This window comes from Rhinolophus sinicus, chromosome 3, assembly GCF_057876585.1.
Source record: "Rhinolophus sinicus isolate RSI-liver-muscle chromosome 3, RSI-T2T, whole genome shotgun sequence".
NCBI classification, from domain to species: domain Eukaryota; kingdom Metazoa; phylum Chordata; class Mammalia; order Chiroptera; family Rhinolophidae; genus Rhinolophus; species Rhinolophus sinicus.
The window spans coordinates 177,242,262-177,256,247 of NC_142503.1; the positions used below are offsets into that span (position 1 = coordinate 177,242,262).

General features: G+C 35.5%; 1 protein-coding gene across 17 annotated transcripts in view; it reads right to left on the reverse strand.

The window, feature by feature from the left end:
* The window catches only part of NUMB (NUMB endocytic adaptor protein), a 136,287-nt gene that overhangs the window by 24,232 nt on the left and 98,069 nt on the right, over positions 1–13,986 (reverse strand). For 11 of the 17 annotated variants that reach the window (XM_074327248.2, XM_019733382.3, XM_074327247.2 and 8 more), the window contains 2 exons: positions 11,920–11,994; positions 6,773–6,805 (listed from right to left, as the gene is read on the reverse strand). In XM_074327248.2, the coding sequence (XP_074183349.1) occupies positions 6,773–6,805; positions 11,920–11,994 (108 nt within the window). The remainder of the gene's footprint in view (positions 1–6,772; positions 6,806–11,919; positions 11,995–13,986) is intronic. The other 6 variants (XM_074327249.2, XM_074327250.2, XM_074327251.2 and 3 more) reach the window with 1 other exon arrangement.

Below are 13,986 nucleotides of genomic sequence, written 5' to 3' on the forward strand. Positions count from 1 at the left end.
TCTGAGTAGGTCAGGAAATTACTGGAGAATCTGGGGCAATGGGGCAATACAATCAGACTTCTGTCTTAAAAAAGATCACTCAGGCTGTTATCTTTAGAACAGATGGTAGGGGAACAACAATGAAAACAGGGGAAGTAGAACACTATTGCAATGATTCAGGTGAGAGGAAGCTGGCTTGGACCAGGGCAGTGGTGGTGGAGGTAGTGAGATAGAAACTATTGATATAGGGTGTGAAAGAGAGAGGAGTCAAGATCAGATCCAGAATTTTTGGCTAGAGCACAGGGACAGAGTTGCTGCATAGGAGATGAGGAAGAGTAGCCGAGAGTAGTTTGGGAGGGAAGGATTAGGAATTTGGTTTGTGACATGTTAGTGTGAGATGCCTGGTGTGAAATGTTTAAGGATGATGATGATAACTATCTTGACACTTATCCACTGTAGCAGGCTGTTTTGTACACTGTTTATACTCACTCATTTAATCTTCACAATAATCACACGAGGTTGGTATTAGCATTATCCTTTTTTATGGTGGGGAAACTGAGGTACAGGCAGCTAATAACCGTTCCCAAGGTTACAAAGCTAGTAAGTGGCTGAGCCAGGATTAACTGCAGGTAATCTGGCTTCCCAGAGTCTGTGCCTTTGACTCCTATGCTAAACTGCTTCTAAGATGGAAATACCACTATGGGGTTTGGGGCAGATGTCTAGAAATAGAAATTTCAAAATCACCAGCATAGAGATGATATTTGAACCCATGACACTGGACGAGTTCATCAAAGGAGAGGTGTAGTCAGAGAAGTAGGTAGCATTATAAGAAAAAACCAAGAGAGTATGATCTCTCAACTCCAAAAGCACGGAGTGTTTCAACGCAAAGGAGGGATAGACTGTCGAATGCTGTTGACAGGTCGAGTAAGTGATAGGCCCACTGGAATAGTAATATAGAAGAACTGACAAGAACCGCTCAGGTGGAGTGGTGAGGGTAAAATGAGTTTAACAGAGGAAGGGCGAGCAAGAACTGAAAGCACCAAGAAGAAACCTTTTTTTAAAAAGATAGGTTGTTTTTATGCTAATGGTGATCCACTAAAGAAAAACTGATTATGGAAGAGAGAGGGGGTAGCGTTGCTGGAATAAGTAGGAGCAGGAATAATTAGACTCTAATGGAGGAGTTGGCCTCAGCCAGGGGCACGTTCATCCCTTGAATAGGAGGGCAAACAGCATTCGGACATGGATGCAGGGGGGCGCGTAGCTGTGGTGGGGGCACATGCGAGTTTTCTTCTGACTAATTCTGTATTTTCAGTGAGGTAGGAAACAAGAAGCAAGGTCATCAGCTGAAAGAATAGAATAAGAAATTCTGGAAGTTTAAGAACAAAGGACGTGCCACATAGTCATCTAAAAATGAGAGAGTAAATGGGCTGAACAAAAATAGAGACCGTCTCGTTTATCTTCATATCTGGATAGCACAGTCCCTAGCATGTTTTAGATACCAACTGTGACCTGAAGCTTGAGAACCACTGGGTTTTCATAAACACAAATACAAAAAGATAACTCTCAAGGCTATGGAATTTTTTTTATCTAGGAAAGGTCAGTGACCAAGGCATGTGACATACTAGTTGGCCATGTCACAGGAAATAATGAAACCTAGGATGAATGGAAATCTTTTGATTACCCTTGGGACTCTCTTTTTCTTCTTCTTCTTCTTCAGAAATTTGTTATAATGCACTTCAAAAAGAAAATAAACCAAATCCTAAAAGATGCAGCCAATAAAATGCAAGGAAAGTAACATTTACAGAAGACAGGGCATGGGAATTTAAAAGGCAGGGAGGAAGAAAAGGAAAGCTGCAACAGATATTCCCTCACTTTTAAAGAAAAGGGTCCAGACAGAACAAGTACTAAGTACTATTTGTCACAGAGGAGAAAGTTTGGAAAATCTAAAATAGAATGTAGATGTGAGTACACTGATTTAAAAGGGTCATAAATACGATTAAATGCTTTATTCTTGAGAATTAGATGAAAACAACATAACCACGTATTACCTTACAACCATGCATTTTTAAAAACATAACCATTTCTAATGATGCCATTTAACAATTGTAAAAGTGTGAAAAACTTGAGAAAATATATTTGGCAGTACATTAACAGAATCAGCTAGAACAGATATAATACAGTTCGAAGTGGTTACCCACTACCCACCAAATCTAAGTGACAAAGTAGCCCAGGGAGGCCTTCCCAAACTCAAACGCTACACGGCTAGAAGCAGGTAACAGAATAAGGGAAGTGGGCTGAGTATAAGATAATAGGGGGGTTACACGGATTATAGCAAATAGACTACCAAAAAGCACAGTCGCTAGCTACTCAGCTCAAGCCACTACTGTCACACTGAAAGCACATTATTTTGCCAGATCTTCTCATTCTTAAGATAGGTATCCTAGTTTTTATGTGCAAGCTTTCAATGTTTGAAATACTGCAACTAATTCAAATTCATAAACTGTGTGCAGTTATGTCTGCGACCGGCCCTTGAACTGTCTCGTGTCCTCTGCATTAGACATTTCTCCATTCATCATAAGTAAGGAGAGCAGAGGCCAATACTTTTGAATGAGAAAACATCAGTAAGGGGTATGTGAAAGAACTTTGCACCAGGCTTCAGAAAACCTGGTTTTAGGGTAGGCACTACAATTTGCGACTAGCTGGGTGACTTCTTTGAGCTTGTTCGCTCATTTCTTAAATGTAGTTTCATGAATTATCCTAATTCACTGAGCTGTTATGAATAGCAAATTAGAAAGCAGGTCATAGCATATCATAAACTATAAAGCTCTATATAAATACAAGTAAATGGCTGTAAGATAATAGAAAATATATACTGGTCTTCGTCCCTAGTTCCTGACATAGAGCTCCTGAAACCCTCATAATTTCCTAAATGATCAAAGAACTATGAGCATCTCTTGGTCTTTGACCCATTGCTGACATAGGGCTCCTAAAACCCTATGTAAATCCTGGTAAATTCTTAAGTAATAAGATCACTAGGGCATCTTTCGTTCTAATGAGGCGACTCTGGGTGGGCTTCTGGATAGGGGCTGGTCACCAGAAAGAACAAGCCATGATTAGAAGCCTGGAATTTTCAGCCTCACTCCCCATCCTCCAGAGGGGAGAAGAGCTGGAAATGGAATTAACTGATCATGGCTATGCAAGGAAGCTTCCACAAAACCCCAACTCCACGGGACAGAAGCTCCTGTACTTGGGACCCTCCCAGACTTTGTCCCATGTATCTCTTCATCTAGCTGTTCGTTTGTATCCTTTGTCATATGCTTTAATAAACTGGTAAACGTAAGTAAGGTTTCCCTGAGTTCTATGAATCATTCTAGCAAATTAATTGAACCTGAGAAGGTGATGGGACCCTCTGATTTGTAGCCAAACTGGAGAGAAGCTGTGGTAACCTGGGGACCTACTATTGGCGATTGGTACCTGAAGGAGGGTGGGGGCAGTGCTGTGGGATTGAGCCCTTAACCTGTGGGATCTGACACGATCTCCAGGTAGAGAGTATCAGAATTGGGTTAAATTGTAGGACACCCAACTGGTGTGAGAGAATTGCTTGGTGTGGGGAAAAATCTCCACATGTTTGGTGACCAGAAGTAAAGTGTGTTGTGTGAACAGTAAATGAGACACACAGGAGAAAGACACAAAGGAGGCATACTGACTAGTTTTTCTAATATAAGGGTTTAAAATGAGACCTAATAGGGTGGCCTAAGAACATTTTATATCTCTAGGTTCAGTCGGTTCCTCATAAAAAAAGAGAATACAGGTAACTTAGCTCATGGGGTTCCTCAAATATATTATGAAATCCTTTTAATGTTAAGTGCCCTATAACCACTTGGTAATGAAGTATCGCCTAGTACGGCCAAATACACTAATTAATTTGGTGTAATGGGCCAAACACATTCTTGGCTTTCCTAAAACAATGAACAATTTAATGTAGCTAGTTTGGAAAAAGTGATTTCAGGTTCTCAGTTTTTGTTTCTCCTCTTTTTTAAGGCGTGTGTAAACTTACAATGTGTTAATAACAGTCCTGTAACAGACCCAGGTTTATCTGTTCCCTACTCCTGAAGCTTGTGGAGGCACTGCTCCCATTAGCTGGTAATGCAGGAATGAGGAAGTGACTGGGTAGGTGGGTCCACGATGCAACTTAGGGAAAAGAGGAAGCAGTCCTCCTGGCCATGACTTATAAATTCAGAATCAGGGCGAAGAATTCTTACATCGATCTACTTTTATGCAAATCTGTATAATGGAAACACTTTCTGATAACTGTTGTTCTCTATCCTGGGCCATTAAATCATACATGATGTGAAGGCTAAGAAAGTATCAAAATTTATGAGGAACTGGACTGGATAAAAACTCCTTCTGTGAGATTCTTCACGTTCGGCTTTCATCAAACCACAACTGACCTAGAAAACTCACCAAACCAAGTCTCTTTCACCAGCCTATTTCTTGTAGATTAGTGTAGAAATAAGCTGAATGATAGCAAGTTGAAAGGTTTAAAAGGCTCCAGAGTAAAGTTTTTCATTTAAAAGCATATTTCTGGTAAGATAATGAATGAGTCTTTGCCCCCCCCCCCCACTTAGTTTTCCAAATTCTTTGAATGATTTAACTGTAATTTCAAAAACAGTATATTAGAATATAATCATCCTGCCATAGAAAGAATTCTTTCTGTAAAAACACAAGAAAAAATTCTGACAGTCACATTTGATCATGGATGCCATTATGGGATTGCTTGGCTTCTTTTAAGGAAATCCTGTGGGAGTCAAACTCACTAGTATGATTTAAATATCTCCAAATAAATAAACTGTTAGTTTGAACCACTGAAAAAAACTCTTTGAAGCTTTAACTAATAAAAAAGTAAACTAACAAGAGATGAAATCTAAAGTTGAAGTACTACCTTTCAAGAAGAAAGTAAGTGACTTGCTAGGAAGCGCTTTATTTATTAGCATCTTTTAAGGATAAACTTTTTAAACTTCGCTTGTAAATAATACGAATACAGAGTAATTGTATAGCATAGTGATTAAGAGTGTGGGCTCCAGAGTCAGGTTATCTGGGTTCAAATCCTAGCTTCCACCACTTATTATATCTGTGAATTCAGGAGGGTCACTGAACCTCTGTAAACTTCAGTTTCCTCGTAAAACAGGGACAATAATAATTTCAGGGTTATTGTAAAGATGAAGTGAGATGATTCATAATTTTCTTTCTCATGCCATATAAATTTATCATGTAGCAAAATGCAGTGAAAATAGCTAAGAAGCAAAGTGTGGCCCAGTTCAGCTCCACGTTAACTGCGCTAGGACCCCATTGTATATAGCAATGAATACTGCCACCTTGGGATTGATTGTGAAGTGAGAGCTGTCCTTGTTCCCTCCTCACACCTTATACTTTTAACATGTATTTCTATAAACTAAATCAATATTTTCTACAACCTAGTCTTCATAGACGAGGCTGTTTTACTATAATTGACATATGTATTAAAAATTGATCACTTTGAAAATAATCCAAATTGTATGATAATTGTAGTGATGTGAAACTGCTTCGAGAAATTCTATTTGGGAAAGAAAAAATACTCTACAAAAACATTTCCTTAACAATTAAGTGCCAATTAATAATGATGCAAATGTCTATAGGATTCTTTCTAGATATGGGTCCCACATATTACGGACCCATTAATTTGACTCAGACTCAAAATGTCTATTAAATTTTTATTGTGACATGTGGGTCAATTATGTGACTTTTTATTTCAGATTGACAGCAGTAACTAAATTAAACCAAGCAATCTAAAAAATCCTTCAGATTTGTTTCGATTAATATAAAGGTGACCCAAACAAGAACATGTAAAAACGGGTTATTACTAAAATATTTACTTGAGAAGGAAATGAAAATTATTTGTTCTTAAAAACAAAGTTCCAAAGTAACAAAAGCACCCAGTAAGAAACCAATTGTGATGGGATTTTCATATTCACATAAACTTTTAGTAATTTACAATCAGTTTTCCAATGACAGTAGTTTTTTCTTATACTGTCTCAAGTCTGTAATACTTAAAACTAAACAATGGTAAACTTGGACACAAAAATGTTAGAAGTGTATTTACCTATTTGTATATATAGTCTTAATTTTAAGTACATCTGAACATTAAACAGTCATTACTTGAAAAGCATCTACATGAACAACATTCCACCTATGACATATTTGTTAAACTAACAAAGATAGATTTCTTAGGTAAGTAGGCTAGGTTAAAAAAAAAAAAATCAAAGGATCCCTACAGACAAGTTTATGTACTTTCATTTACTTCACCTGAAATTTAACTTAGACTGAGAAAAAGTAATAGCATTGAATGTAAATTTGGGGTACATTTAATTTGCACTTGAATTTAATATTTGTTCCCATTTCTCTGTCAATACTGAACACTAAGTAAAACCCATTTGTTAAAAATTCAGCTAATATGCTAATGTGAACAGTTTTGCAAGATCAAATTAAATTTATTTTAACACCTAGTCTTGAGACCATCCTTTTTTAACCTACTTGATTTGTTGATTGGACTTTCCTAGGAAGCATCAGGTTTAGTATCAACAGACACAGAATATCATAGATAGCAACTTTCTTATTCATTAATTTCCATATACAGTCAAATCAATTCCTGTATTATAAAGATACCAAAGCTGTACTTCTTTTTAAAAAATATGTCAATGCTATACTAGGGGTGTAACTCCTTATAAAGCAAGCACAAATGTGGCATCAAACTTACTTTTGCAAAGAAGCCTTTGAAGAACTTCCTTTCCTGGAGGAACAGGGGGACAAGTCGAGCGCTATTACTGTTATGGGCTAAATGTCCCAGGGTTTCACACCAATAAGCACATACAGAAGGTGGGTCAAGGGCAAAGTAGAAGAAGGGGAGGGAGTGAGAGTTTAAAAGAGTTATCCATACCAGGAGTGACATGAAAATGCAGGGAAACATACTGTATGGCCTAAGAATCCATGGAAAGAATAAGAAGAAATCAGAACCTGTATCCATGCAGAGCAACTAGTTAGTTTAGTATTCTCTATTTATTTTTAAAACAGAGATTATCCAAATTTGGTAGCAGAGAAAAAGATTAGGACAAACTAGCTTGGTGAGATTGGCATTTTAAATTTCATAATGAGCAGTAAATGGAAGATTAGTTTCAGGTACATTTTTCAATTGAAAAGTGGTCATCTGTGGAAGTCATCAATGAAAAAAACCAGCTCACATTCAAATGACCACGTAATAATATAAAATTAAGTTATGAGTGTGCAGCAAGGCTTCTTGTCAGACTTTTTCTTACTGAGTTGAAGATGTCACAGAATCCTTACTTATGCATTAGGCTTGATTTGTACGTGTGTGATCAATTCCACAACAATCATGGGAAAATAATATATATGTTCCATTCCAAACACAGAATAAATCATCTATAAAGAACACAGACTAATGATTTCACTGGAGCTGAGGAAACAAATATTTCTGAGAACCAAACCACATCTGTGGACCAAAACTGAAATTTAAGGAATGGGTTGTTTTCTTTTTAAATGCTACTGTTTTAGAATAAAGAAACTTGCATAGACAGTTGTTAAGTATACAATTCTGAAACTATGCAGATGAGAGAGACATAGCTACCTATATGGTCTCAGCACCAATTTTTAAGCATATGCAAACTTTGAAAACTGGCCACCATTTAAAATCTGAAGCACTTACACAAAGTAGATGGATTCTAATTCACCCAAGTTACTTTAACTTTACATTTCCTAGCTTTGGTTGAACAATACTTTAAACCTTTACTTTTTATAATCAGTTTTTAATGATGGAGAAATATCTAGAAAAAGACAACTGTACTGAAATTTGACTCTCTCAGACAATTTATGAAGTCATTTAAACACTGAACAGTTCATTTGCTCCTTGAGTTTTGAAAATGACAAATAGCATCAAATATTTCCACAAAGTGTTTTGAACTTAAGCTAGAAAAATAATTAATGAATTGGGGTAGTTAACACAGTAAGACTAACTTTATTTCTGCTGCCAAGTTTGGTGACCCTAGTTTTGTTAGACTGTGAGCAACCATCAGCTTTTAAGGATGCAGCCAAAGTTAAAAGATTCACCATTCTTGAGGGATAAGGAGGTAAGGGAAAGAGATCTGTTAAAATTTAATTTAGCTTCCAGCAAAGCTCTTGTTAAACATGGAGTATGTCTTCTTTTTATAAAAGATCTCAGATGTTAATGAAAAAAGTTGACATGCAAAATGCCTAAAAAGATAGTTATTAGAGAATGTTTTTTTAAAAACAATTAAGTTATGATTCTTTTACCTGCTAAAACAAGAACATACATTAGAAAAAAATATATCAAATAGTGAATAAAAAAACCAACATATTAGAAACTGGTAGTATAATGAAACTAGTCTAAAACAAAGACAGAGAGGGAGAGACATTTACAGAGACAATGGGAAGAAAAGACTTTTTAAAAGGAAGGGCATTTTGGATCAGGGTCAAGCACAATAACCAAAGCCCAATACACTTATTACTGATAAATGACATTACTCCTCACCCAGCAACTGACTATGACATAAAGGCATGAAAATAGACTATAGATTGTCCATAGGCAATATCCTACACAATGTTAAATCCCTAAGTGGCTAATCTGAGAAATTATGTCACAAAGTAAATGAGTTAAAAATAGCTGTAACTAACTTTATGCATACAAAGTAAAAAACAATTTAAACATACTTATGCTCTGAGAAGCATATGTTTAAAACACTGTCTTGTTTAGTTATAATATCTTTTCATTTGAGAATATTAAGTTTGCAGATAATGCCTAATTGAATCCTAAATTGTAAGGGACTACTTCAAAGAAAAAGAAAACTATACTTGCAAATTACCCTGCTTCCTCAATTCCCCACAAATTTAAAATGCACTATAATGTAAGATTTTTTGTTCAAAGATCATTCAAGTGATAAGTTTAAGTAAGATGTTTGTTTTGCTACTTAACTGGTACATATGAGCTACATAAGTCTTTAAATTTTAAAACTTTGGCATTCAAACTAGCTCCATACACATGCTATTTTTTCCTTTAATCTGTAGGTTTGTACACTTTTATGTTTGCTTCCATTTATTGGAAACTCTAAGAGGAAGCTTTATGATCTATAAAAATAAACAAACAAAATACCTCCAGAGATATAACTTTTGGCGCAATGTAAGCATCTGGCACATCTGATTATAGATGTTTGTTATAGATTATAGATATTTGTTAGATGAATATTTGGTAAGGGGGGGAGGCAACTAAAAATTTCAGCGTAGTAAAAATATGAAAAGAAGACAAAAGTCAAATTTTTGTGGACTAATATGATCTGAGAAAAACTATCCTGTAGACTTCCAACTTTCTGCAAGCTTCTCAGTACAGCATCAGAAAGGGAATTTATACAAGGGGGAGGTTTCACTGAGTATAACTGACCTCAGTTACCTAAATATTCTATCTTATTTTAAAAAATACATCAAGCTTGCCTATGTAAAATAATAAACAAATTTGCTCCAAGTCGCCTGGATAAGGTTGGTCTGAAAAATTTTAAAGAACTTCTTGGATGAAAAGTTCAGAAGTGGTCAATTTCCCCTCAAAGTTCAAAAGTTTGTCATGAAAAGCAAGCAACATATATAAAATTTCATTTTAGTTACAAAATACCTAGGGAAATAAGGATCTTTTAGAGATATGCAAAAGAGTTTCATAAACTTTAAAATATTAAATATAATTATGATTATGATGATTACGAGATTCAATTTGACCGCATATTGAGGACTGAATTGTTTTCTGTATATTCATTCCAGAAATTTTTTTGAGTGGCTACTATGTGCCAGACATTGTTCTAGGCGTAGGTACAATTTTTTTAATGGCAATCTGTTTTCTATTTCTAGTGAAAATAAAAACTCATTAAATCTTATTATCTAAATAGTCCTGTACCCTTAAATAATCATGCTTATAGTTTATAATCTTCGTTCAAAAAATAAAAAGGTGAAATAAAACAAAAACATTCATCACCTAAAAAATTAGTTTTAGAACTAGATAGTGAATAGTGGCTTTCTCTGGGGATTGCAAGAGATTTTATGTAGTTTTTGTTCACTTGTATTTTATACAATGAACATATACCACCTATATAATAAAGATATGTTTCTAATTAAAAGTAGGTTAAAAAAACTAGGCAGTTAAGAGGATTAACTGCTCATTAAACAACTAAATACCATTTCTTAATGCCTTCTGGGTAAATTTAACCCTAGTTTTTCCTTATTTAGAGAGTGAACATGAAGCTATACTCTGAACCAAAAGCCTTCTAAAGGCTCATTCCACAGTGACCTTCTAATTGTTAAGTATATAAATTATAAGATTTTAATAACTATTTATAGTTTGTTTCAGGTCTATCTAGTCTGTTCACTGATTTGTGTGTTGTTTTCAGTCATTAGTATTATGATGTTTAAAATATTCTTTAATGACTACAGGGCAAATCATTGCTTTTTTTTTTTTTAAACGTTCTTAGTTAAACTTATTTTATTCTTCTTGCAAAACTACATTATCTGAGGCTATATTTAATAGGGGAATATATTCAGGTGAACATAGCAAGTCTATAAATTATAGTTTCATGTACCATAATATACGGGTACAAGTCCCTTTAACATTAATGATAATTAATTGGAGGGCACAGACAGACTAGGAAGGGCCTCATTTAAGAATTTAAATGACCAAAATCTAAGGTAAAGGGGTATGTGTACATGTATCTACCTATCTTTTTTTTCTGCTTTTTTTTTTTTTCCAGTTCTTTGCATAGGATAATGCGTTATTTTTTCCTCCTTTCCCTTCCATAATGGATTCAGGCATTTGTTTCAAAATGTAATCCACCTCTCTGAGTTGGTTGCTTCCTCAATTTTGTATCTTTTATAATGCAGAATTACAGAAAAGAGGTCATACAGAATGTACCAAGAAGCAAAAAAGTTTTGATTATTAAGCAAATTGAGAAAAAAAAGCACTCACTAATAGCCAAACTTGTAACAGCTCACCAGACCAGCAAACCCAAAGCAATGAGTATTGAATGCTAATTGGGGCAAGGCCATGCAGAGGTAATGCATAAAGCTTTCAGAGCAAAGGGGGAAGGCCACCACTGGAGAGAAGGAAGAGGTGACGAGGGCTGTCAGAGTTTATGAAACATTCTTCAAACCTATTCAAAATATGAAATTAACACTTTATCTGAAACTTTATGGACTCTGAACCCATGCTCTCCTTTTATTAAATACACAGGCATGCGCCTGGGATGTATTCTATGGCATAAGGCAAATAAACATTATTTATGTTGCAAAAAGGATTCTCCATTTCAGGTATGCTGAAGTTTCAAGTATGAAAGAGGCAGGGGAAATAAACTGTGTATGTGAAAGGAGTGTAGAGAACGAGATTGGGGAGTAGCAGTCAAGATAATAAGTCCTCCCAAAATGTAAACCTTACTAGCCATGAACACAGATATCTCTGTCTCCTTCATTTTCCTGGAAAGGTGTTTCTTATAGATTTAAAATCAGTAATTTATAACCCATTTATCACAGTTAAGACAATAACTCTTAACAGTTTTATCCTGGTTTTGGAATATTATTCATCTATAAGGTTTCATACCATTTGTTTAATAAGGATTCTGAATCAAAAGTACCTTCTGGATAATGTCTGGCCTAAACTGAAGGTCATTATAATTTATACCTTTGGATGAACAAAATGAGATTAGTGAGCGCACTTTTTTTTTTTTTTTGCCTTAAGAGAAACATTGTTCTTATTTGATAGTTAAGTCACTAAAATTTACTGAGCAAAGTATTTTAAGAAAATATTTACAACATATAGATCAACAGTGGTAACCATCAAATACATACAGCTTTCAATCTTTTTACAGCATCTTCACAGATGTGCATTCCTCTTGATTCATCAACTTCTACATGGCCAAGGTACTGCAGAAAGAAGAAAAAAGTTAGGGCTATTGCTATGTTTATTGAGTAGCTACTATACGGTAGGTATTAGATAGTAGAAAATTGAATATTGAAATTCCTGCACTCAAGAAACTCACAGCCATTGTAGAAAGTTAAGATAGTGTTACTTTACTTATCCTCAGTGTCCTCATATGAATGAGATTTATAATAAATGTCTCAGAGTTATTATAGAAGAGTACACGTTAGGCACTAAATGTTACCTGAATCTATTGGATCTGAGGCATAATAGCCTAGCCGCAGTTACTTTATCTCTAAACATAAAAATAATCCCAAAGTGTGTGTGTGCATACTGAAATAGGCATAAATAAAAATAATAGTTATTCCAAGGCAAAAGAGATCGCATATTCCTTTTATGAAGAGCGCATAAAAGCAGGGCATAAAAAGAAATCCGGTGGTGGTGGTGATGGTAGCAATGGAAACCTGCGAGAGCCATACTGCTGAGGGAGGAGAACCTTCCTCTGTTTAGTAAAACTGGGATCCCTGAAAGGTGGGGCCAACCCCAACCTGTTCCCTATCCTGCCCAGTATCTCCCACCATTTGGCCCTGGAATGGAGGTGAAATACTGGGAATGAGTAACCAGAACCCTAGGAAACACAAGCATATAGAATTTACAACTTGCCCAGGTTATATTTGCTTCTCTCTTTTGTCTATTGAAAATAATACCGACTAGGTGTTTCATCACCAAAAAGGATTTATTCGGAAAAAGAAAGGATTGCAACCCAGTGCATGCAGACATGGCAAGCCACGTGCATATCCTGGCCTGCATGCCAAGGTGGAGGGTTATTTATAGAGAGCAAAAGGAAGTTAAGGGAATGGGAAGTTAGAACCTTAGAGCTTTATTATAAACAGCTTTTCCTGTAGGGTTCTCGTGATTACGTAGAGTGCGAGAACAGAATTCTAACCATTAAGCAATGACTCCCAGTCCTCCCTTTCCCAGCTCCTGGTAACCTCTAATCTACTTCCTGTCACTGTGAAATTGCCTATAGTACATAGAATCATACAATATTTGTCCTTTTGTGTAGAGCTTTATTTCACTTAACATGTTTTCAACGTTCATCCATGTAGCATATATCAGAACTTCATTCCTTTTAATGGTATAATCATATTTCATTGCATGTATACATCACATTTTGTTCATCCATCTGTTGACAGATACTTGGTTTGTTTCCACCTTTTAGTTATAATGAATAATGCTCCAGTGAACATTGACATATAAGCATCTGTTTGAGTCCCTGCTTTCAGTTCCTTTGGGTATACACCTAGGAGTAGAATTGCTGGGTAACATGGGGTAATTAGATGTTTAACTTTCTGAGGAAATACCTTAGTGTTGCACCATTTAACATTCCCATCAAAATTAGGAGGATTTCAATTTCTCCACATGCTCATCAGCATTTTTTCCCATTTTTGAAAAATTTATGCCATCCTAATAAGTGTAAAGTGGTATCTCTTAATTTTGATTTGCATCCCCTGATGACTAACAATGTCAAGCATCTATCTTTTCATGTACTAACTGGTCATTCGCATATCTTCTTTGGAAAAATGTCTATTCACATCCTTTGTCCATATTTCAATTGGGTTATATGTCTTTAAATTGTTTGAGTTGTAAGAGCTATTGCATATTCTGAACATTAAACCCTTATCAGATATATGATTTCCAAATATTTTCTGCTATCTGTAAGCTGTCTTTTCACTTTCTTGAAAATGTTCTGTGATGCACAAAAGTTTTTAATTTTGATAAAGTTCAATTTATCTATTTTTTTATTTTGCTGCTTGTGTTCTTGGAGTCATATTTAAGACTCAACCGCCAGATCCAAAGTCATGAAGATTTACCCCTGTGTTTTCTTCTAAGAGTTTTATAGTTTTTACTCTTAGGTCATCAACCCACTGAATTTTTTTTATGGTGTGAGGTAGGGATCCAACTTCATTCTTTTGCATGTGGAAATCCAGTTGTCC